General features: G+C 44.9%; 1 protein-coding gene and 1 long non-coding RNA gene across 6 annotated transcripts in view; one reads left to right on the top strand and one right to left on the bottom strand.

Moving 5' to 3' along the window:
• LOC137325085 (choline transporter-like protein 5) overlaps positions 1–22,262 on the top strand; it is a 355,604-nt gene that overhangs the window by 241,032 nt on the left and 92,310 nt on the right. For 3 of the 5 annotated variants that reach the window (XM_067989790.1, XM_067989791.1, XM_067989792.1), the window contains exon 9: positions 15,115–15,147. The exons of the other annotated variants lie outside the window; for them this stretch is intronic. In XM_067989790.1, the coding sequence (XP_067845891.1) occupies positions 15,115–15,147 (33 nt within the window). The remainder of the gene's footprint in view (positions 1–15,114; positions 15,148–22,262) is intronic. 5 annotated transcript variants of the gene reach the window in all.
• The window catches only part of LOC137325086 (uncharacterized), a 75,544-nt gene that overhangs the window by 43,349 nt on the left and 9,933 nt on the right, over positions 1–22,262 (bottom strand). The window lies entirely within an intron of this gene.

The following is a 22,262-nucleotide window of genomic DNA, read 5'->3' as shown; positions in this document are numbered from 1 at the left end:
GATACCTGTTCTAAACTTACTCTGATACCTGTTCTAAATTCACCCTGATACCTGTTCTAAATTTACACTGTTATCTGTTCTGAATTTACTCTGATACCTGTTCCAAATTTACACTGTTATCTGTTCTAAATTCACCCTGATGCCTGTTCTAAATTTACTCTGATACCTGTTCTAAATTCACCCTGATACCTGTTCTAAACTTACTCTGATACCTGTTCTAAATTCACCCTGATACCTGTTCTAAAATTACACTGTTATCTGTTCTAAATTTACTCTCATACCTGTTCTAAATTTATACGGTTATCTGTTCTAAATTCACCCTGATACCTGTTCTAAATTTACTCTGATACCTGTTCTAAATTCACCCTGATCCCTGTTCTAAACTTACAATGATACCTGTTGTAAATTCACCCTGATACCTGTTCTAAATTTACACTGTTATCTGTTCTAAATTCACCCTGATACCTGTTCTAAATTTACACTGTTACCTGTTCTAAATTTACTCTGATACCTGTTCTAAATTTACACTGTTATCTGTTCTAAATTTACTCTGATACCTGTTCTAAATTTACAGTTATCTGTTCTAAATTTACTCTGATACCTGTTCTAAATTTACACTGTTATCTGTTCTAAATTTACCCTGATACCTGTTCTAAATTTACACTGTTACCTGTTCTAAATTTACACTGTTATCTGTTCTAAATTTACACTGTTATCTGTTCTAAATTTACACTGTTATCTGTTCTAAATTCACCCTGATACCTGTTCTAAATTCACCATGATACCTGTTCTAAATTCACCCTGATACCTGTTCTAAATTCACCCTGATACCTGTTCTAAATTTACTCTGATACCTGTTCTAAATTTACACTGTTATCTGTTCTAAATTCACCCTGATACCTGTTCTAAATTCACTCTGATACCTGTTCTAAATTTACTCTGATACCTGTTCTAAATTTACACTGTTATCTGTTCTAAATTCACCCTGATACCTGTTCTAAATTTACTCTGATACCTGTTCTAAATTTACACTGTTATCTGTTCTAAATTCACCCTGATACCTGTTCTAAATTCACCCTGATACCTGTTCTAAATTTACTCTGATGCCTGTTCTAAATTTACACTGTTATCTGTTCTAAATTCACCCTGATACCTGTTCTAAATTTACTCTGATGCCTGTTCTAAATTTACACTGTTATCTGTTCTCAATTCACCCTGATACCTGTTCTAAATTCACCCTGATACCTGTTCTAAATTCATACTGATACCTGTTCTAAATTCACCCTGATACCTGTTCTAAATTTACCCTGATACCTGTTCTAAATTTACTCTGATACCTGTTCCAAATTTACACTGTTATCTGTTCTAAATTCACCCTGATACCTGTTCTAAATTCACTCTGATACCTGTTCTAAATTTACTCTGATACCTGTTCTAAATTTACACTGTTATCTGTTCTAAATTCACCCTGATACCTGTTCTAAATTTACTCTGATACCTGTTCTAAATTTACACTGTTATCTGTTCTAAATTTACTCTGATACCTGTTCTAAATTCACCCTGATACCTGTTCTAAATTCACCCTGATACCTGTTCTAAATTCACTCTGATACCTGTTCTAAATTTACTCTGATACCTGTTCAAAATTTACACTGTTATCTGTTCTAAATTCACCCTGATACCTGTTCTAAATTTACTCTGATACCTGTTCTAAATTTACACTGTTATCTGTTCTAAATTCACCCTGATACCTGTTCTAAATTCACCCTGATACCTGTTCTAAATTTACACTGTTATATGTTCCAAATTTACTCTGATACCTGTTCTAAATTTACACTGTTACCTGTTCTAAATTTACACTGTTATCTGTTCTAAATTCACCCTGCTACCTGTTCTAAATTCACACTGTTATCTGTTCTAAATTTACACTGTTATCTGTTCTAAATTTACACTGTTATCTGTTCTAAATTTACATTGTTATCTGTTCTAAATTCACGCTGTTATCTGTTCTAAATTTACACTGTTATCTGTTCTAAATTCTCCCTGTTATCTGTTCTAAATTTACTCTGATACCTGTTCTAAATTCACCCTGATACCTGTTCTAAATTTACTCTGATACCTGTTCTAAATTTACACTGTTATCTGTTCTAAATTTACCCTGATACCTGTTCTAAATTTACACTGTTATCTGTTCTAAATTTACCCTGATACCTGTTCTAAATTTACCCTGATACCTGTTCTAAATTTACTCTGATACCTGTTCCAAATTTACACTGTTATCTGTTCTAAATTTCCCCTGATACCTGTTCTAAATTCACCCTGATACCTGTTCTAAATTTACTCTGATACCTGTTCCAAATTTACACTGTTATCTGTTCTAAATTTCCCCTGATACCTGTTCTAAATTCACCCTGATACCTGTTCTAAATTTACTCTGATACCTGTTCTAAATTCACCCTGATACCTGTTCTGAATTTACCCTGATACCTGTTCTAAATTTACCCTGATACCTGTTCTAAATTTACTCTGATACCTGTTCCAAATTTACACTGTTATCTGTTCGAAATTCACCCTGATACCTGTTCTAAATTTACTCTGATACCTGTTCCAAATTTACACTGTTATCTGTTCTAAATTCACCCTGATACCTGTTCTAAATTTACTCTGATACCTGTTCCAAATTTACACTGTGATCTGTTCTAAATTCACCCTGATACCTGTTCTAAATTTACCCGATACCTGTTCCAAATTTACACTGTTATCTGTTCTAAATTCACCCTGATACCTGTTCTAAATTTACTCTGATACCTGTTCCCAATTTACACTGTTATCTGTTCTAAATTTACACTGTTATCTGTTCTAAATTCACCCTGATACCTGTTCTAAATTTACACTGTTATCTGTTCTAAATTTACACTGTTACCTGTTCTAAATTCACCCTGATACCTGTTCTAAATTTACACTGTTACCTGTTCTACATTTACCCTGATACCTGTTCTATATTCACCATGATACCTGTTCTAAATTCACCCTGATACCTGTTCTAAATTCACCCTGATACCTGTTCTAAATTTACACTGTTATCTGTTCTAAATTCACCCTGATACCTGTTCTAAATTCACCATGATACCTGTTCTAAATTCACCCTGATACCTGTTCTAAATTTACTCTGATACCTGTTCTAAATTCACCCTGATACCTGTTCTAAATTTACTCTGATACCTGTTCCAAATTTACACTGTTATCTGTTCTAAATTTACCCTGATACCTGTTCTAAATTTACACTGTTATCTGTTCTAAATTTACCCTGATACCTGTTCTAAATTTACCCTGATACCCATTCTAAATTTACTCTGATACCTGTTCCAAATTTACACTGTTATCTGTTCTAAATTTCCCCTGATACCTGTTCTAAATTCACCCTGATAACTGTTCTAAATTTACTCTGATACCTGTTCCAAATTTACACTGTTATCTGTTCTAAATTTCCCCTGATACCTGTTCTAAATTCACCCTGATACCTGTTCTAAATTTACCCTGATACCTGTTCTAAATTCACCCTGATACCTGTTCTAAATTTACTCTGATACCTGTTCCAAATTTACACTGTTATCTGTTCTAAATTCACCCTGATACCTGTTCTAAATTTACTCTGATACCTGTTCCAAATTTACACTGTGATCTGTTCTAAATTCACCCTGATACCTGTTCTAAATTTACCCGATACCTGTTCCAAATTTACACTGTTATCTGTTCTAAATTCACCCTGATACCTGTTCTAAATTTACTCTGATACCTGTTCCCAATTTACACTGTTATCTGTTCTAAATTTACACTGTTATCTGTTCTAAATTCACCCTGATACCTGTTCTAAATTTACACTGTTATCTGTTCTAAATTTACACTGTTACCTGTTCTAAATTCACCCTGATACCTGTTCTAAATTTACACTGTTACCTGTTCTACATTTACCCTGATACCTGTTCTATATTCACCATGATACCTGTTCTAAATTCACCCTGATACCTGTTCTAAATTCACCCTGATACCTGTTCTAAATTTACACTGTTATCTGTTCTAAATTCACCCTGATACCTGTTCTAAATTCACCATGATACCTGTTCTAAATTCACCCTGATACCTGTTCTAAATTTACTCTGATACCTGTTCTAAATTCACCCTGATACCTGTTCTAAATTTACTCTGATACCTGTTCCAAATTTACACTGTTATCTGTTCTAAATTTACCCTGATACCTGTTCTAAATTTACACTGTTATCTGTTCTAAATTTACCCTGATACCTGTTCTAAATTTACCCTGATACCTATTCTAAATTTACTCTGATACCTGTTCCAAATTTACACTGTTATCTGTTCTAAATTTCCCCTGATACCTGTTCTAAATTCACCCTGATAACTGTTCTAAATTTGCTCTGATACCTGTTCCAAATTTACACTGTTATCTGTTCTAAATTTCCCCTGATACCTGTTCTAAATTCACCCTGATACCTGTTCTAAATTTACTCTGATACCTGTTCTAAATTCACCCTGATACCTGTTCTAAATTTACCCTGATACCTGTTCTAAATTTACCCTGATACCTGTTCTAAATTTACTCTGATACCTGTTCCAAATTTACACTGTTATCTGTTCTAAATTCACCCTGATACCTGTTCTAAATTTACTCTGATACCTGTTCCAAATTTACACTGTTATCTGTTCTAAATTCACCCTGATACCTGTTCTAAATTTACTCTGATACCTGTTCCAAATTTACACTGTTATCTGTTCTAAATTCACCCTGATACCTGTTCTAAATTTACCCTGATACCTGTTCCAAATTTACACTGTTATCTGTTCTAAATTCACCCTGAATCCTGTTCTAAATTCACTCTGATACCTGTTCCCAATTTACACTGTTATCTGTTCTAAATTTACACTGTTATCTGTTCTAAATTCACCCTGATACCTGTTCTAAATTTACACTGTTATCTGTTCTAAATTTACACTGTTATCTGTTCTAAATTCACCCTGATACCTGTTCTAAATTTACACTGTTATCTGTTCTAAATTTACACTGTTATCTGTTCTAAATTTACACTGTTACCTGTTCTAAATTCACCCTGATACCTGTTCTAAATTTACACTGTTACCTGTTCTACATTTACCCTGATACCTGTTCTAAATTCACCATGATACCTGTTCTAAATTCACCCTGATACCTGTTCTAAATTCACCCTGATACCTGTTCTAAATTTACACTGTTATCTGTTCTAAATTCACCCTGATACCTGTTCTAAATTTACTCTGATACCTGTTCCAAATTTACACTGTTATCTGTTCTAAATTTCCCCTGATACCTGTTCTAAATTCACCCTGATACCTGTTCTAAATTTACTCTGATACCTGTTCTAAATTCACCCTGATACCTGTTCTAAATTTACCCTGATACCTGTTCTAAATTTACCCTGATACCTGTTCTAAATTTACTCTGATACCTGTTCCAAATTTACACTGTTATCTGTTCTAAATTCACCCTGATACCTGTTCTAAATTTACTCTGATACCTGTTCCAAATTTACACTGTCATCTGTTCTAAATTCACCCTGATACCTGTTCTAAATTTACTCTGATACCTGTTCCAAATTTACACTGTTATCTGTTCTAAATTCACCCTGATACCTGTTCTAAATTTACTCTGATACCTGTTCCAAATTTACACTGTTATCTGTTCTAAATTCACCCTGATACCTGTTCTAAATTTACTCTGATACCTGTTCCAAATTTACACTGTTATCTGTTCTAAATTCACCCTGATACCTGTTCTAAATTTACCCTGACACCTGTTCCAAATTTACACTGTTATCTGTTCTAAATTCACCCTGATACCTGTTCTAAATTTACTCTGATACCTGTTCCCAATTTACACTGTTATCTGTTCTAAATTTACACTGTTATCTGTTCTAAATTCACCCTGATACCTGTTCTAAATTTACACTGTTATCTGTTCTAAATTTACACTGTTATCTGTTCTAAATTTACACTGTTATCTGTTCTAAATTCACCCTGATACCTGTTCTAAATTTACACTGTTACCTGTTCTAAATTCACCCTGATACCTGTTCTAAATTTACACTGTTACCTGTTCTACATTTACCCTGATACCTGTTCTAAATTCACCATGATACCTGTTCTAAATTCACCCTGATACCTGTTCTAAATTCACCCTGATACCTGTTCTAAATTTACACTGTTATCTGTTCTAAATTCACCCTGATACCTGTTCTAAATTTACTCTGATACCTGTTCCAAATTTACACTGTTATCTGTTCTAAATTTCCCCTGATACCTGTTCTAAATTCACCCTGATACCTGTTCTAAATTTACTCCGATACCTGTTCTAAATTCACCCTGATACCTGTTCTAAATTTACCCTGATACCTGTTCTAAATTTACCCTGATACCTGTTCTAAATTTACTCTGATACCTGTTCCAAATTTACACTGTTATCTGTTCTAAATTCACCCTGATACCTGTTCTAAATTTACTCTGATACCTGTTCCAAATTTACACTGTTATCTTTTCTAAATTCACCATGATACCTGTTCTAAATTTACTCTGATACCTGTTCCAAATTTACACTGTTATCTGTTCTAAATTCACCCTGATACCTGTTCTAAATTTACCCTGATACCTGTTCCAAATTTACACTGTTATCTGTTCTAAATTCACCCTGATACCTGTTCTAAATTTACTCTGATACCTGTTCCCAATTTACACTGTTATCTGTTCTAAATTTACACTGTTATCTGTTCTAAATTCACCCTGATACCTGTTCTAAATTTACACTGTTATCTGTTCTAAATTTACACTGTTATCTGTTCTAAATTCACCCTGATACCTGTTCTAAATTTACACTGTTACCTGTTCTACATTTACCCTGATACCTGTTCTAAATTCACCATGATACCTGTTCTAAATTCACCCTGATACCTGTTCTAAATTCACCCTGATACCTGTTCTAAATTTACACTGTTATCTGTTCTAAATTCACCCTGATACCTGTTCTAAATTCACCATGATACCTGTTCTAAATTCACCCTGATACCTGTTCTAAATTCACCCTGATACCTGTTCTAAATTTACCCTGATACCTGTTCTAAATTTACTCTGATACCTGTTCTAAATTTACACTGTTATCTGTTCTAAATTCACCCTGATACCTGTTCTAAATTTACCCTGAAACCTGGTGTAAATTTACTCTGATACCTGTTCTAAATTTACACTGTTATCTGTTCTAAATTCACCCTGAAACCTGTTCTAAATTTACCCTGAAACCTGGTGTAAATTTACTCTGATACCTGTTCTAAATTTACACTTTTATCTGTTCTAAATTCACTCTGATACCTGTTCTAAATTTACACTGTTATCTGTTCTAAATTCACTCTGATACCTGTTCTAAATTCACCCTGATACCTGTTCTAAATTTACCCTGAAACCTGGTGTAAATTTACTCTGATACCTGTTCTAAATTTACACTGTTATCTGTTCTAAATTCACCCTGAAACCTGTTCTAAATTTACCCTGAAACCTGGTGTAAATTTACTCTGATACCTGTTCTAAATTTACACTGTTATCTGTTCTAAATTCACTCTTTTACCTGTTCTAAATTTACACAGTTATCTGTTCTAAATTCACTCTGATTCCTGTTCTTAAATTACTCTGATACCTGTTCTAAATTCACCCTGATACCTGTTCGAAATTTACACTGTTATCTGTTCTAAATTTACTCTGATACCTGTTCTAAATTTACACTGTTATCTGTTCTAAATTTACCCTGATACCTGTTCTAAATTTACACTGTTATCTGTTCTAAATTTACACTGTTATCTGTTCTAAATTTACTCTGATACCTGTTCTAAATTTACACTGTTATCTGTTCTAAATTTACTCTGATACCTGTTCTAAATTTACACTGTTATCTGTTCTAAATTTACCCTGATACCTGTTCTAAATTTACACTGTTATCTGTTCTAAATTTACACTGTTATCTGTTCTAAATTTACTCTGATACCTGTTCTAAATTTACACTGTTATCTGTTCTAAATTCACCCGGATACCTGTTCTAAATTTACACTGTTATCTGTTCTAAATTTACTCTGATACCTGTTCTAAATTTACACTGTTATCTGTTCTAAATTCACCCTGATACCTGTTCTAAATTTACCCTGATACCTGTTCCAAATTTACACTGTTATCTGTTCTAAATTCACCCTGATACCTGTTCTAAATTTACTCTGATACCTGTTCCCAATTTACACTGTTATCTGTTCTAAATTTACACTGTTATCTGTTCTAAATTCACCCTGATACCTGTTCTAAATTTACACTGTTATCTGTTCTAAATTTACACTGTTATCTGTTCTAAATTTACACTGTTATCTGTTCTAAATTCACCCTGATACCTGTTCTAAATTTACACTGTTACCTGTTCTAAATTCACCCTGATACCTGTTCTAAATTTACACTGTTACCTGTTCTACATTTACCCTGATACCTGTTCTAAATTCACCATGATACCTGTTCTAAATTCACCCTGATACCTGTTCTAAATTCACCCTGATACCTGTTCTAAATTTACACTGTTATCTGTTCTAAATTCACCCTGATACCTGTTCTAAATTTACTCTGATACCTGTTCCAAATTTACACTGTTATCTGTTCTAAATTTCCCCTGATACCTGTTCTAAATTCACCCTGATACCTGTTCTAAATTTACTCCGATACCTGTTCTAAATTCACCCTGATACCTGTTCTAAATTTACCCTGATACCTGTTCTAAATTTACCCTGATACCTGTTCTAAATTTACTCTGATACCTGTTCCAAATTTACACTGTTATCTGTTCTAAATTCACCCTGATACCTGTTCTAAATTTACTCTGATACCTGTTCCAAATTTACACTGTTATCTGTTCTAAATTCACCCTGATACCTGTTCTAAATTTACTCTGATACCTGTTCCAAATTTACAATGTTATCTGTTCTAAATTCACCCTGATACCTGTTCTAAATTTACCCTGATACCTGTTCCAAATTTACACTGTTATCTGTTCTAAATTCACCCTGATACCTGTTCTAAATTTACTCTGATACCTGTTCCCAATTTACACTGTTATCTGTTCTAAATTTACACTGTTATCTGTTCTAAATTCACCCTGATACCTGTTCTAAATTTACACTGTTATCTGTTCTAAATTTACACTGTTATCTGTTCTAAATTCACCCTGATACCTGTTCTAAATTTACACTGTTACCTGTTCTACATTTACCCTGATACCTGTTCTAAATTCACCATGATACCTGTTCTAAATTCACCCTGATACCTGTTCTAAATTCACCCTGATACCTGTTCTAAATTTACACTGTTATCTGTTCTAAATTCACCCTGATACCTGTTCTAAATTCACCATGATACCTGTTCTAAATTCACCCTGATACCTGTTCTAAATTCACCCTGATACCTGTTCTAAATTTACCCTGATACCTGTTCTAAATTTACTCTGATACCTGTTCTAAATTTACACTGTTATCTGTTCTAAATTCACCCTGATACCTGTTCTAAATTTACCCTGAAACCTGGTGTAAATTTACTCTGATACCTGTTCTCAATTTACACTGTTATCTGTTCTAAATTCACCCTGAAACCTGTTCTAAATTTACCCTGAAACCTGGTGTAAATTTACTCTGATACCTGTTCTAAATTTACACTTTTATCTGTTCTAAATTTACCCTGAAACCTGTTCTAAATTTACACTGTTATCTGTTCTAAATTCACTCTGATACCTGTTCTAAATTTACATTGTTATCTGTTCTAAATTCACCCTGAAACCTGTTCTAAATTTACACTGTTATCTGTTCTAAATTCACCCTGAAACCTGTTCTAAATTTACACTGTTATCTGTTCTAAATTCACTCTGATACCTCTTCTAAATTTACACTGTTATCTGTTCTAAATTCACTCTGATACCTGTTCTAAATTCACCCTGATACCTGTTCTAAATTTACCCTGAAACCAGGTGTAAATTTACTCTGATACCTGTTCTAAATTTACACTGTTATCTGTTCTAAATTCACCCTGAAACCTGTTCTAAATTTACCCTGAAACCTGGTGTAAATTTACTCTGATACCTGTTCTAAATTTACACTGTTATCTGTTCTAAATTCACTCTTTTACCTGTTCTAAATTTACACAGTTATCTGTTCTAAATTCACTCTGATTCCTGTTCTTAATTTACTCTGATACCTGTTCTAAATTCACCCTGATACCTGTTCGAAATTTACACTGTTATCTGTTCTAAATTTACTCTGATACCTGTTCTAAATTTACACTGTTATCTGTTCTAAATTTACCCTGATACCTGTTCTAAATTTACACTGTTATCTGTTCTAAATTTACACTGTTATCTGTTCTAAATTTACTCTGATACCTGTTCTAAATTTACACTGTTATCTGTTCTAAATTTACTCTGATACCTGTTCTAAATTTACACTGTTATCTGTTCTAAATTCACCCTGATACCTGTTCTAAATTTACACTGTTATCTGTTCTAAATTTACTCTGATACCTGTTCCAAATTTACACTGTTATCTGTTCTAAATTTACTCTGATACCTGTTCTAAATTTACACTGTTATCTGTTCTAAATTCACCCTGATACCTGTTCTAAATTTACACTGTTATCTGTTCTAAATTTACTCTGATACCTGTTCCAAATTTACACTGTTATCTGTTCTCAATTTACACTGTTATCTGTTCTAAATTTACTCTGATACCTGTTCCAAATTTACACTGTTATCTGTTCTAAATTTACACTGTTATCTGTTCTAAATTTACTCTGATACCTGTTCCAAATTTACCCTGATACCTGTTCTAAATTCACCCTGATACCTGTTCCAAATTTACACTGTTATCTGTTCTAAATTCACCCTGTAACCTGTTCTAAATTTACTCTGATACCTGTTCTAAATTTACCCTGAAACCTGTTCTAAATTTACACTGTTATCTGTTCTAAATTCACCCTGATACCTGTTCTAAATTTACACTGTTATCTGTTCTAAATTCACCCTGATACCTGTTCTAAATTTACACTGTTATCTGTTCTAAATTTATACTGTTATCTGTTCTACATTTACCCTGATACCTGTTCTAAATTTACACTGTTATCTGTTCTAAATTCACCCTGATACCTGTTCTAAATTTACTCTGATACCTGTTCTAAATTTACACTGTTATCTGTTCTAAATTTACTCTGATACCTGTTCTAAATTTACCCTGAAACCTGTTCTAAATTTACTCTGATACCTGTTCTAAATTTACCCTGAAACCTGTTCTAAATTTACCCTGAAACCTGTTCTAAATTTACTCTGATACCTGTTCTAAATTTACACTGTTATCTGTTCTAAATTTACCCTGATACCTGTTCTAAATTTACACTGTTATCTGTTCTAAATTTACCCTGATACCTGTTCTAAATTTACACTGTTATCTGTTCTAAATTTACCCTGATACCTTTTCTAAATTTACACTGTTATCTGTTCTAAATTTACACTGTTATCTGTTCTAAATTTACCCTGATACCTGTTCTAAATTCACACTGTTATCTGTACTAAATTTACACTGTTATCTGTTCTAAATTTACACTGTTATCTGTTCTAAATTTACACTGTTATCTGTTCTAAATTTACTCTGATACCTGTTCTAAATTTACTCTGAAACCTATTCTAAATTTACACTGTTATCTGTTCTAAATTTACTCTGATACCTGTTCTAAATTTACCCTGAAACCTGTTCTAAATTTACTCTGATACCTGTTCTAAATTTACCCTGAAACCTGTTCTAAATTTACTCTGATACCTGTTCTAAATTTACTCTGATACCTGTTCTAAATTTACTCTGATACCTGTTCCAAATTTACACTGTTATCAGTTCTAAATTTACTCTGATACCTGTTCTAAATTTACCCTGAAACCTGTTCTAAATTTACTCTGATACCTGTTCTAAATTTACTCTGATACCTGTTCCAAATTTACACTGTTATCTGTTCTAAATTCACCCTGATACCTGTTCTAAATTTACCCTGAAACCTGTTCTAAATTTACTCTGGTACCTGTTCTAAATTTACTCTGATACCTGTTCCAAATTTACACTGTTATCTGTTCTAAATTTACTCTGATACCTGTTCTAAATTTACACTGTTATCTGTTCTAAATTCACCCTGAAACCTGTTCTAAATTTACCCTGATACCTGTTCTAAATTTGCCCTGATACCTGTTCTAAATTTACCCTGATACCTGTTCTAAATTTACCCTGATACCTGTTCTAGATTTACTCTGATACCTGTTCCAAATTTACACTGTTATCTGTTCTAAATTCACCCTGATACCTGTTCTAAATTTACTCTGATACCTGTTCTAAATTTACTCTGATACCTGTTCTAAATTTACCCTGATACCTGTTCTAAATTTACACTGTTATCTGTTCTAAATTTACTCTGATACCTGTTCTAAATTTACCTTGATACCTGTTCTACATTTATTCTGATACCTGTTCTAAATTCACACTGATACCTGTTCTAAATTTACACTGTTATCTGTTCTAAATTTACTCTGATACCTGTTCTAAATTTACCCTGAAACCTGTTCTAAATTTACTCTGATACCTGTTCTAAATTTACACTGTTATCTGTTCTAAATTTACTCTGATACCTGTTCTAAATTTACTCTGATACCTGTTCCAAATTTACACTGTTATCTGTTCTAAATTTACCCTGATACCTGTTCTAAATTTACTCTGATACCTGTTCTAAATTTACTCTGAAACCTGTTCTAAATTTACACTGTTATCTGTTCTAAATTCACCCTGATACCTGTTCTAAATTTACTCTGATACCTGTTCCAAATTTACACTGTTATCTGTTCTAAATTTACCCTGATACCTGTTCTAAATTTACTCTGATACCTGTTCTAAATTTACTCTGAAACCTGTTCTAAATTTACACTGTTATCTGTTCTTAATTTACCCTGATACCTGTTCTAAATTCACCCTGATACCTGTTCTAAATTTACACTGTTATCTGTTCTAAATTCACCCTGATACCTGTTCTAAATTTACACTGTTATCTGTTCTATATTTACTCTGATACCTGTTCTAAATTTACCCTGATACCTGTTCCAAATTTACACTGTTATCTGTTCTAAATTTACTCTGATACCTGTTCTAAATTTACTCTGATACCTGTTCTAAATTTACTCTGAAACCTGTTCTAAATTTACACTGTTATCTGTTCTAAATTCACCCTGATACCTGTTCTAAATTTACTCTGATACCTGTTCTAAATTTACACTGTTATCTGTTCTAAATTCACCCTGATACCTGTTCTAAATTTACTCTGTTACCTGTTCTAAATTTACACTGTTATCTGTTCTAAATTTACTCTGATACCTGTTCTAAATTCACCCTGTTACCTGTTCTAAATTTACACTGTTATCTGTTCTAAATTCACCCTGTTACCTGTTCTAAATTTACACTGTTATCTGTTCTAAATTTACTCTGATACCTGTTCTAAATTTACCTTGATACCTGTTCTAAATTTACACTGTTATCTGTTCTAAATTTACTCTGATACCTGTTCTAAATTTACACTGTTATCTGTTCTAGATTTACACTGTTATCTGTTCTAAATTTACCCTGATATCTGTTCTAAATTTACTCAGATATCTGTCATAAATTTACTGTTCACTAATTTCCACTTATATCCTCTGTGTTTACCTTGCTACATTGCCTCCTCCATTCTAATTAATATTTTAGAACCCTGATGAGTTTCCTCCCCCCTCATTCCTTAATTACCTCCACCCTAAACTGTACATCTTATGCTTCTCTGAACTTCCCTCATCCCCTTTATACTTGTTGCTCTTCCCTGTGCACTCTCCAAGGCTTGTTTAACTGTGCCCACAACTAAACGTTGTGATTTGATGCATGGACTGGATGTCCCTTCTTTGTCCTCATGGCCCAGTCCACCAGGCATTGGCGTGGCTGTGTGTTTCCACAGAATTTCTTGTTTATATTAAATTAATGGGCTCAAGGCCAGTGCTGCAAGGTTGCGGCAGTGTTCATCTTCCATGCCTAGTTATTACTGGTTTCAATCAGTTAATGTGTTACATTCTGGTAGTCAACTGATGGTTATCACTTGAGATTATATCACAATCATTAATCCTTCATTGAAGTTGTCGTCTGTCATTAATTGTGTGACTCAGTGTCCTGCTATGATACACACATCCAACGGAGAGAGAAAGAGAATGGAATAAGTTTGCCCGGGGAAGTATATATTTTCAGAAATAACAGGAGCTGTCTTCAGGGAGTAATCTCATCTCAGGGTTCAGTTGATAATTAGAAACTTCTCGTATTTTCTGCTCGTGGAATATCACATCACCGAGACCCTAGGCTGGTAAAACAATCCGTGAAAGTTCAGAGCATTTAGAAATGTTGTATCTGTAATATGTTAAAAAACCTTGTGCCTGTGCACACTACCTGTTAACTTTCACCGTTACAAATTCATGCGTCCCCATTTATAACGGGCACTGCTCAGCAAACTTGCTATGTTGTGATTATATTTTCCCCCTCCCCAGTGCAGCACCACCACTGCTAGGATGGTGTAATTACAAAGTTTCCACAGGTAATTTCCATTCTAAATGCGGACTTTATAACGGAAATATAAAAATAAGGACAGAATTCCGACTTTAAAATGGGGGCTAAATTACGTCTGCGTGCCCTGATCCAACTATATCCCCCCTCCCCCCCATCCCCGCCTCTCAGACGACACTTGCTTCTGACTTCCTGTGTACATCACCATGGGAACTGAACTGGAAAATACATGCACTAAACAAATGGATTGGCAGGAATGAATTCGACCGAGAAACTCGTTTTGGACTTTGCTGCCATGTTTCGTGATAGCGCCTTTGATCGAGTCACCGTACTGTAATCAGTTTCTGTCATTCTGTTTTTAATCTTGTGAGTGTGAAAATGTTTGATTTTTTTTTGTTTTTTAAATTTACAGCAAAGTGACTACAATCCGCCACGGATCCAAGAGGTGTTGGAATCACTTTTGAGTAATGCCCAAAGTTCGGAAATGAGCGAATGTGCGTTAAACCTGCATGAGCTCTTTGGCTGTTCTGTTTGTTGGTTATAGAGCTCAGTTGGAATGCAATGCATTTTAAGGTCCATGAAAGGTGGAGGCCTGTGCTGACAGGCTTGGCAAATATGAGACTGAATGGGGTAGAGGAAACCGGCATAGACCAGTTGGGCCGAATGGCCTGTTTCTGTGCAGTAGATTCTATGTAATTCTTTGTGATATCAGTTGCTGAAGAGTTGATGGCTGGAGGAGTCATTGAGATTGAAGTTTTGCAAATGTGTTTACTGGGCAAAATGTCAAAGACGCTTTCGTCTTGAAGTTCGATGATGTCCTGTCTGTTTTTCAGGCGTAAAACGGGTGCCTGAGCATCCAATATGGCGCGGTCTCATTGGGTGCCAGAAGTGTGACGCCCGTTATATTGGTGCAGGCAGAAAAAGAGGCGTTCGCAGCGAGTGCCTGAAGCAGGCGTCAGTCCCTTTGCACATGCAAATAGGGGGCCGAACGCCTGTTTGAGGCTCCTTGTGTAAAATTGGGCGACTCTGAACACAGCTGGAGCCCGGTCTGGCTCAGTTCAGGAAAACCAGGACGACATGTGGCCTAACAACCGATCCATAAAAGGGACCGCTCCAGGCCGTCACCAAACCGGTCCACTGTTTTAATAAACTACCTGGCTGAATGTGGAGCTGGGAGATGCAGCGGTGCGACTCCCAGTCACACTGCAGTCCCACACACCTCTTCCCAAACACTGTCTCCCTCCCCACCCCTCCCCATCACTGCCCCCTCCCTCTCCCCATCACCGCCCCCTCCCTCTCCCCATCACCGCCCCCTCCCTCTCCCCATCACTGCCCCCTCCCTCTCCCCATCACTGCCCCCTCCCTCTCCCCATCACTGCCCCTCCCTCTCCCCATCACTGCCCCTCCCTCTCCCCATCACCTCCCCCTCCCTCTCCCCATCACTGCCCCCTCCCTCTCCCCATCACTGCCCCCTCCCTCTCCCCATCACCTCCCCCTCCCTCTCCCCATCACTGCCCCCTCCCTCTCCCCATCACTGCCCCCTCCCTCTCCCCATCACTGCCCCTCCCTCTCCCCATCACTGCCCCCTCCCTCTCCCCATCACCGCCCCCTCCCTCTCCCCATCACCGCCCCCTCCCTCTCCCCATCACTGCCCCCTCCCTCTCCCCATCACTGCCCCCCCTCCCCCTCCCCATCACCGCCCCCTCCCTCTCCCCATCACTGCCCCCTCCCTCTCCCCATCACCGCCCCCCTCCCTCTCCCCATCACCGCCCCCTCCCTCTCCCCATCACCTCCCCCTCCCTCTCCCCATCACTGCCCCCTCCCTCTCCCCATCACTGCCCCCTCCCTCTCCCCATCACCGCCCCCTCCCCCTCCCCATCACTGCCCCCTCCCTCTCCCCATCCCCGCCCCCTCCCTCTCCCGATCACTGCCCCCTCCCTCTCCCCATCACTGCCCCCCTCCCTCTCCCCATCACTGCCCCCTCCCTCTCCCCATCACCGCCCCCTCCCTCTCCCCATCACCTCCCCCTCCCTCACCCCATCACCGCCCCCTCCCTCTCCCCATCACCGCCCCCTCCCTCTCCCCATCACTGCCCCCTCCCTCTCCCCATCACCGCCCCCTCCCTCTCCCCATCACCTCCCCCTCCCTCTCCCCATCACTGCCCCCTCCCTCTCCCCATCACCGCCCCCTCCCTCTCCCCATCACCGCCCCCTCCCTCTCCCCATCACCTCCCCCTCCCTCTCCCCATCACTGCCCCCTCCCTCTCCCCATCACCCCTCCCTCTCCCCATCACTGCCCCCCTCCCTCTCCCCATCACTGCCCCCCTCCCTCTCCCCATCACCGCCCCCTCCCTCTCCCCATCACTGCCCCCTCCCTCTCCCCATCACCGCCCCCTCCCTCTCCCCATCACTGCCCCCTCCCTCTCCCCATCACTGCCCCTCCCTCTCCCCATCACTGCCCCCTCCCTCTCCCCATCACCGCCCCCTCCCTCTCCCCATCACCGCCCCCTCCCTCTCCCCATCACTGCCCCCTCCCTCTCCCCATCACTGCCCCCTCCCTCTCCCATCACTGCCCCCTCCCTCTCCCCATCACCGCCCCCTCCCTCTCCCCATCACTGCCCCCTCCCTCTCCCCATCACTGCCCCCTCCCTCTCCCCATCACTGCCCCCTCCCCTCCCCATCACTGCCCCCTCCCTCTCCCCATCACTGCCCCCCTCCCTCTCCCATCACCGCCCCCTCCCTCTCCCCATCACTGCCCCCTCCCTCTCCCATCACCTCCCCCTCCCTCTCCCCATCACTGCCCCCTCCCTCTCCCCATCACTGCCCCCTCCCTCTCCCCATCACCGCCCCCTCCCTCTCCCCATCACCGCCCCCTCCCTCTCCCCATCACCCGCCCCCTCCCTCTCCCCCATCACCTCCCCCTCCCTCTCCCCATCACCTCCCCCTCCCTCTCCCCATCACTGCCCCCTCCCTCTCCCCATCACCTCCCCCCTCCCTCTCCCCATCACCGCCCCCTCCCTCTCCCCATCACCGCCCCCTCCCTCTCCCCATCACTGCCCCCTCCCTCTCCCCATCACTGCCCCTCCCTCTCCCCATCACCGCCCCCTCCCTCTCCCCATCACTGCCCCCTCCCTCTCCCCATCACCGCCCCCTCCCTCTCCCCATCACCTCCCCCTCCCTCTCCCCATCACTGCCCCCTCCCTCTCCCCATCACCACCCCCTCCCTCTCCCCATCACCGCCCCCCTCCCTCTCCCATCACCGCCCCTCCCTCTCCCCATCACTGCCCCCATCCCTCTCCCATCACTGCCCCCTCCCTCTCCCCATCACTCCCCCCTCCCTCTCCCCATCACCGCCCCCTCCCTCTCCCCATCACCGCCCCCTCCCTCTCCCCATCACTGCCCCCTCCCTCTCCCATCACTGCCCCCTCCCTCTCCCCATCACCGCCCCCTCCCTCTCCCCATCACTGCCCCCTCCCTCTCCCATCACCTCCCCCTCCTCTCCCCATCACCGCCCCCTCCCTCTCCCCATCACCGCCCCCTCCCTCTCCCCATCACCGCCCCCTCCCTCTCCCCATCACCGCCCCCTCCCTCTCCCCATCACTGCCCCCTCCCTCTCCCATCACCGCCCCTCCCTCTCCCCATCACTGCCCCCTCCCTCTCCCCATCACCCTCCCCTCCCCATCACTGCCCCCTCCCTCTCCCCATCACTGCCCCCTCCCTCTCCCCATCACTGCCCCCTCCCTCTCCCCATCACCGCCCCCTCCCCCTCCCCATCACTGCCCCCTCCCTCCCCATCACCGCCCCCTCCCTCTCCCCATCACGCCCCTCCCTCTCCCCATCACCCTCCTCTCCCATCACCCCTCCCTCGCCCCCCCCCTCCCCCTCCCTCCCCCCATCCCCCCCGCCCCCCCCTCCCTCCCCATCACCCGCCCCCTCCCTCTCCCCATCACTGCCCCTCCCTCTCCCCATCACTGCCCCCTCCCTCTCCCCATCACCCCTCCCCCTCCCCATCACTGCCCCCTCCCTCTCCCCATCACCCCTCCCCCTCCCCATCACTGCCCCCTCCCTCTCCCCATCACTGCCCCCTCCCTCTCCCCATCACCCCTCCCCCTCCCCATCACTGCCCCCCTCCCTCTCCCCATCACTGCCCCCTCCCCCTCCCCATCACCCCTCCCCCTCCCCATCACTGCCCCCTCCCTCTCCCCATCACTGCCCCCTCCCTCTCCCCATCACCCCTCCCCCTCCCCATCACCGCCCCCTCCCTCTCCCCATCACCGCCCCCTCCCTCTCCCCATCACTGCCCCCTCCCTCTCCCCATCACCCCTCCCTCTCCCCATCACTGCCCCCTCCCTCTCCCCATCACCGCCCCCTCCCTCTCCCCATCACTGCCCCCTCCCTCTCCCCATCACCGCCCCCTCCCTCTCCCCATCACCGCCCCCTCCCTCTCCCCATCACTGCCCCCTCCCCCTCCCCATCACCGCCCCCTCCCTCTCCCCATCACTGCCCCCTCCCTCTCCCCATCACCGCCCCCTCCCTCTCCCCATCACCGCCCCTCCCTCTCCCCATCACTGCCCCCTCCCTCTCCCCATCACTGCCCCCTCCCTCTCCCCATCACTGCCCCCTCCCTCTCCCCATCACTGCCCCCTCCCTCTCCCCATCACCGCCCCCTCCCTCTCCCCATCACCGCCCCCTCCCTCTCCCATCACCGCCCCCCTCCCTCTCCCCATCACTGCCCCTCCCTCTCCCCATCACCGCCCCCTCCCTCTCCCCATCACCCCTCCCTCTCCCCATCACTGCCCCCTCCCCCTCCCCATCACTGCCCCCTCCCCCTCCCCATCACTGCCCCCTCCCTCTCCCCATCACCCCTCCCCCTCCCCATCACTGCCCCCTCCCTCTCCCCATCACCCCTCCCTCCCCATCACTGCCCCCTCCCTCTCCCCATCCCCGCCCCCTCCCTCCCCATCACTGCCCCCTCCCTCCCCATCACTGCCCCCTCCCTCCCCATCACTGCCCCCTCCCCCTCCCCATCACTGCTCCCTCCCTCTCCCATCACTGCCCCCTCCCCCTCCCCATCACTGCCCCCTCCCCCTCCCCATCACTGCCCCCTCCCTCTCCCCATCACCGCCCCCTCCCTCTCCCCATCACCGCCCCCTCCCTCTCCCCATCACTGCCCCCTCCCTCTCCCCATCACCGCCCCCTCCCTCTCCCATCACCGCCCCCTCCCTCCCCATCACTGCCCCCTCCCTCTCCCCATCACTGCCCCCTCCCCTCCCCATCACTGCCCCCTCCCCCTCCCCATCACTGCTCCCTCCCTCTCCCCATCACTGCCCCCTCCCTCTCCCCATCACTGCCCCCTCCCTCTCCCCATCACTGCCCCCTCCCTCCCCATCACTGCCCCCTCCCTCTCCCCATCACTGCCCCCTCCCCCTCCCCATCACTGCCCCCTCCCTCTCCCCATCACTGCCCCCTCCCTCTCCCCATCACTGCCCCCTCCCTCTCCCCATCACTGCCCCCTCCCTCTCCCCATCACCGCCCCCTCCCTCTCCCCATCACCGCCCCCTCCCTCTCCCCATCACCGCCCCCTCCCTCTCCCCATCACCGCCCCCTCCCTCTCCCCATCACCCCTCCCTCTCCCCATCACTGCCCCCTCCCTCTCCCCATCACTGCCCCCTCCCTCTCCCCATCACCGCCCCCTCCCTCTCCCCATCACCGCCCCCTCCCTCTCCCCATCACCGCCCCCTCCCTCTCCCCATCACCGCCCCCTCCCTCTCCCCATCACCGCCCCCTCCCTCTCCCCATCACCCCTCCCTCTCCCCATCACTGCCCCCTCCCTCTCCCCATCACCGCCCCCTCCCTCTCCCCATCACCCTCCCTCTCCCCATCACTGCCCCCTCCCTCTCCCCATCACTGCCCCCTCCCCCTCCCCATCACTGCCCCCTCCCCCTCCCCATCACTGCCCCCTCCCCCTCCCCATCACCGCCCCCTCCCTCTCCCCATCACCCCTCCCTCTCCCCATCACTGCCCCCTCCCTCTCCCCATCACCGCCCCCTCCCTCTCCCCATCACCGCCCCCTCCCTCTCCCCATCACCGCCCCCTCCCTCTCCCCATCACCGCCCCCTCCCTCTCCCCATCACCGCCCCCTCCCTCTCCCCATCACCGCCCCCTCCCTCTCCCCATCACCGCCCCCTCCCTCTCCCCATCACCCCTCCCTCTCCCCATCACTGCCCCCTCCCTCTCCCCATCACTGCCCCCTCCCCCTCCCCATCACTGCCCCCTCCCCCTCCCCATCACTGCCCCCTCCCTCTCCCCATCACTGCCCCCTCCCTCTCCCCATCACTGCCCCCTCCCCCTCCCCATCACTGCTCCCTCCCTCTCCCCATCACCTCCCCCTCCCTCTCCCCATCACTGGCCCCCTCCCTCTCCCCATCACTGCCCCTCCCTCTCCCCATCACCGCCCCCTCCCTCTCCCCATCACCGCCCCCTCCCTCTCCCCATCACTGCCCCCTCCCTCTCCCCATCACTGCCCCCTCCCTCTCCCCATCACCCCTCCCTCTCCCCATCACTGCCCCCTCCCTCTCCCCATCACTGCCCCCTCCCTCTCCCCATCACTGCCCCCTCCCTCTCCCCATCACCCCTCCCTCTCCCCATCACTGCCCCCTCCTCTCCCCATCACTGCCCCCTCCCTCTCCCCATCACCCCTCCCTCTCCCCATCACTGCCCCCTCCCTCTCCCCATCACTGCCCCCTCCCTCTCCCCATCACTGCCCCCTCCCTCTCCCCATCACCTCCCCCTCCCTCTCCCCATCACTGCCCCCTCCCTCTCCCCATCACCGCCCCCTCCCTCTCCCCATCACTGCCCCCTCCCTCTCCCCATCACTGCCCCCTCCCTCTCCCCATCACCCGCCCCCTCCCTCTCCCCATCACTGCCCCTCCCTCTCCCCATCACTGCCCCCTCCCTCTCCCCATCACTGCCCCCTCCCTCTCCCCATCACCTCCCCCTCCCTCTCCCCATCACTGCCCCCTCCCTCTCCCCATCACTGCCCCCTCCCTCTCCCCATCACCCGCCCCCTCCCTCTCCCCATCACTGCCCCCTCCCTCTCCCCATCACCGCCCCCTCCCTCTCCCCATCACTGCCCCCTCCCTCTCCCCATCACCGCCCCCTCCCTCTCCCCATCACTGCCCCCTCCCTCTCCCCATCACCGCCCCCTCCCTCTCCCCATCACTGCCCCCTCCCTCTCCCCATCACCCCCTCCCTCTCCCCATCACCGCCCCCTCCCTCTCCCCATCACTGCCCCCTCCCTCTCCCCATCACCTGACCCCCTCCCTCTCCCCATCACTGCCCCCTCCCTCTCCCCATCACTGCCCCCTCCCTCTCCCCATCACCGCCCCCTCCCTCTCCCCATCACCGCCCCCTCCCTCTCCCCATCACCGCCCCCTCCCTCTCCCCATCACTGCCCCCTCCCTCTCCCCATCACCACCCCCTCCCTCTCCCCATCACTGCCCCCTCCCTCTCCCCCATCACCTCCCCCTTCCTCTCCCCATCACTGCCCCCTCCCTCTCCC

This window comes from Heptranchias perlo, chromosome 9 (assembly GCF_035084215.1).
Source record: "Heptranchias perlo isolate sHepPer1 chromosome 9, sHepPer1.hap1, whole genome shotgun sequence".
NCBI lineage: Eukaryota > Metazoa > Chordata > Chondrichthyes > Hexanchiformes > Hexanchidae > Heptranchias > Heptranchias perlo.
The sequence above is the reverse complement of the archived record's forward strand: the minus strand, read 5'-3'. Positions and strand labels throughout refer to the sequence as shown.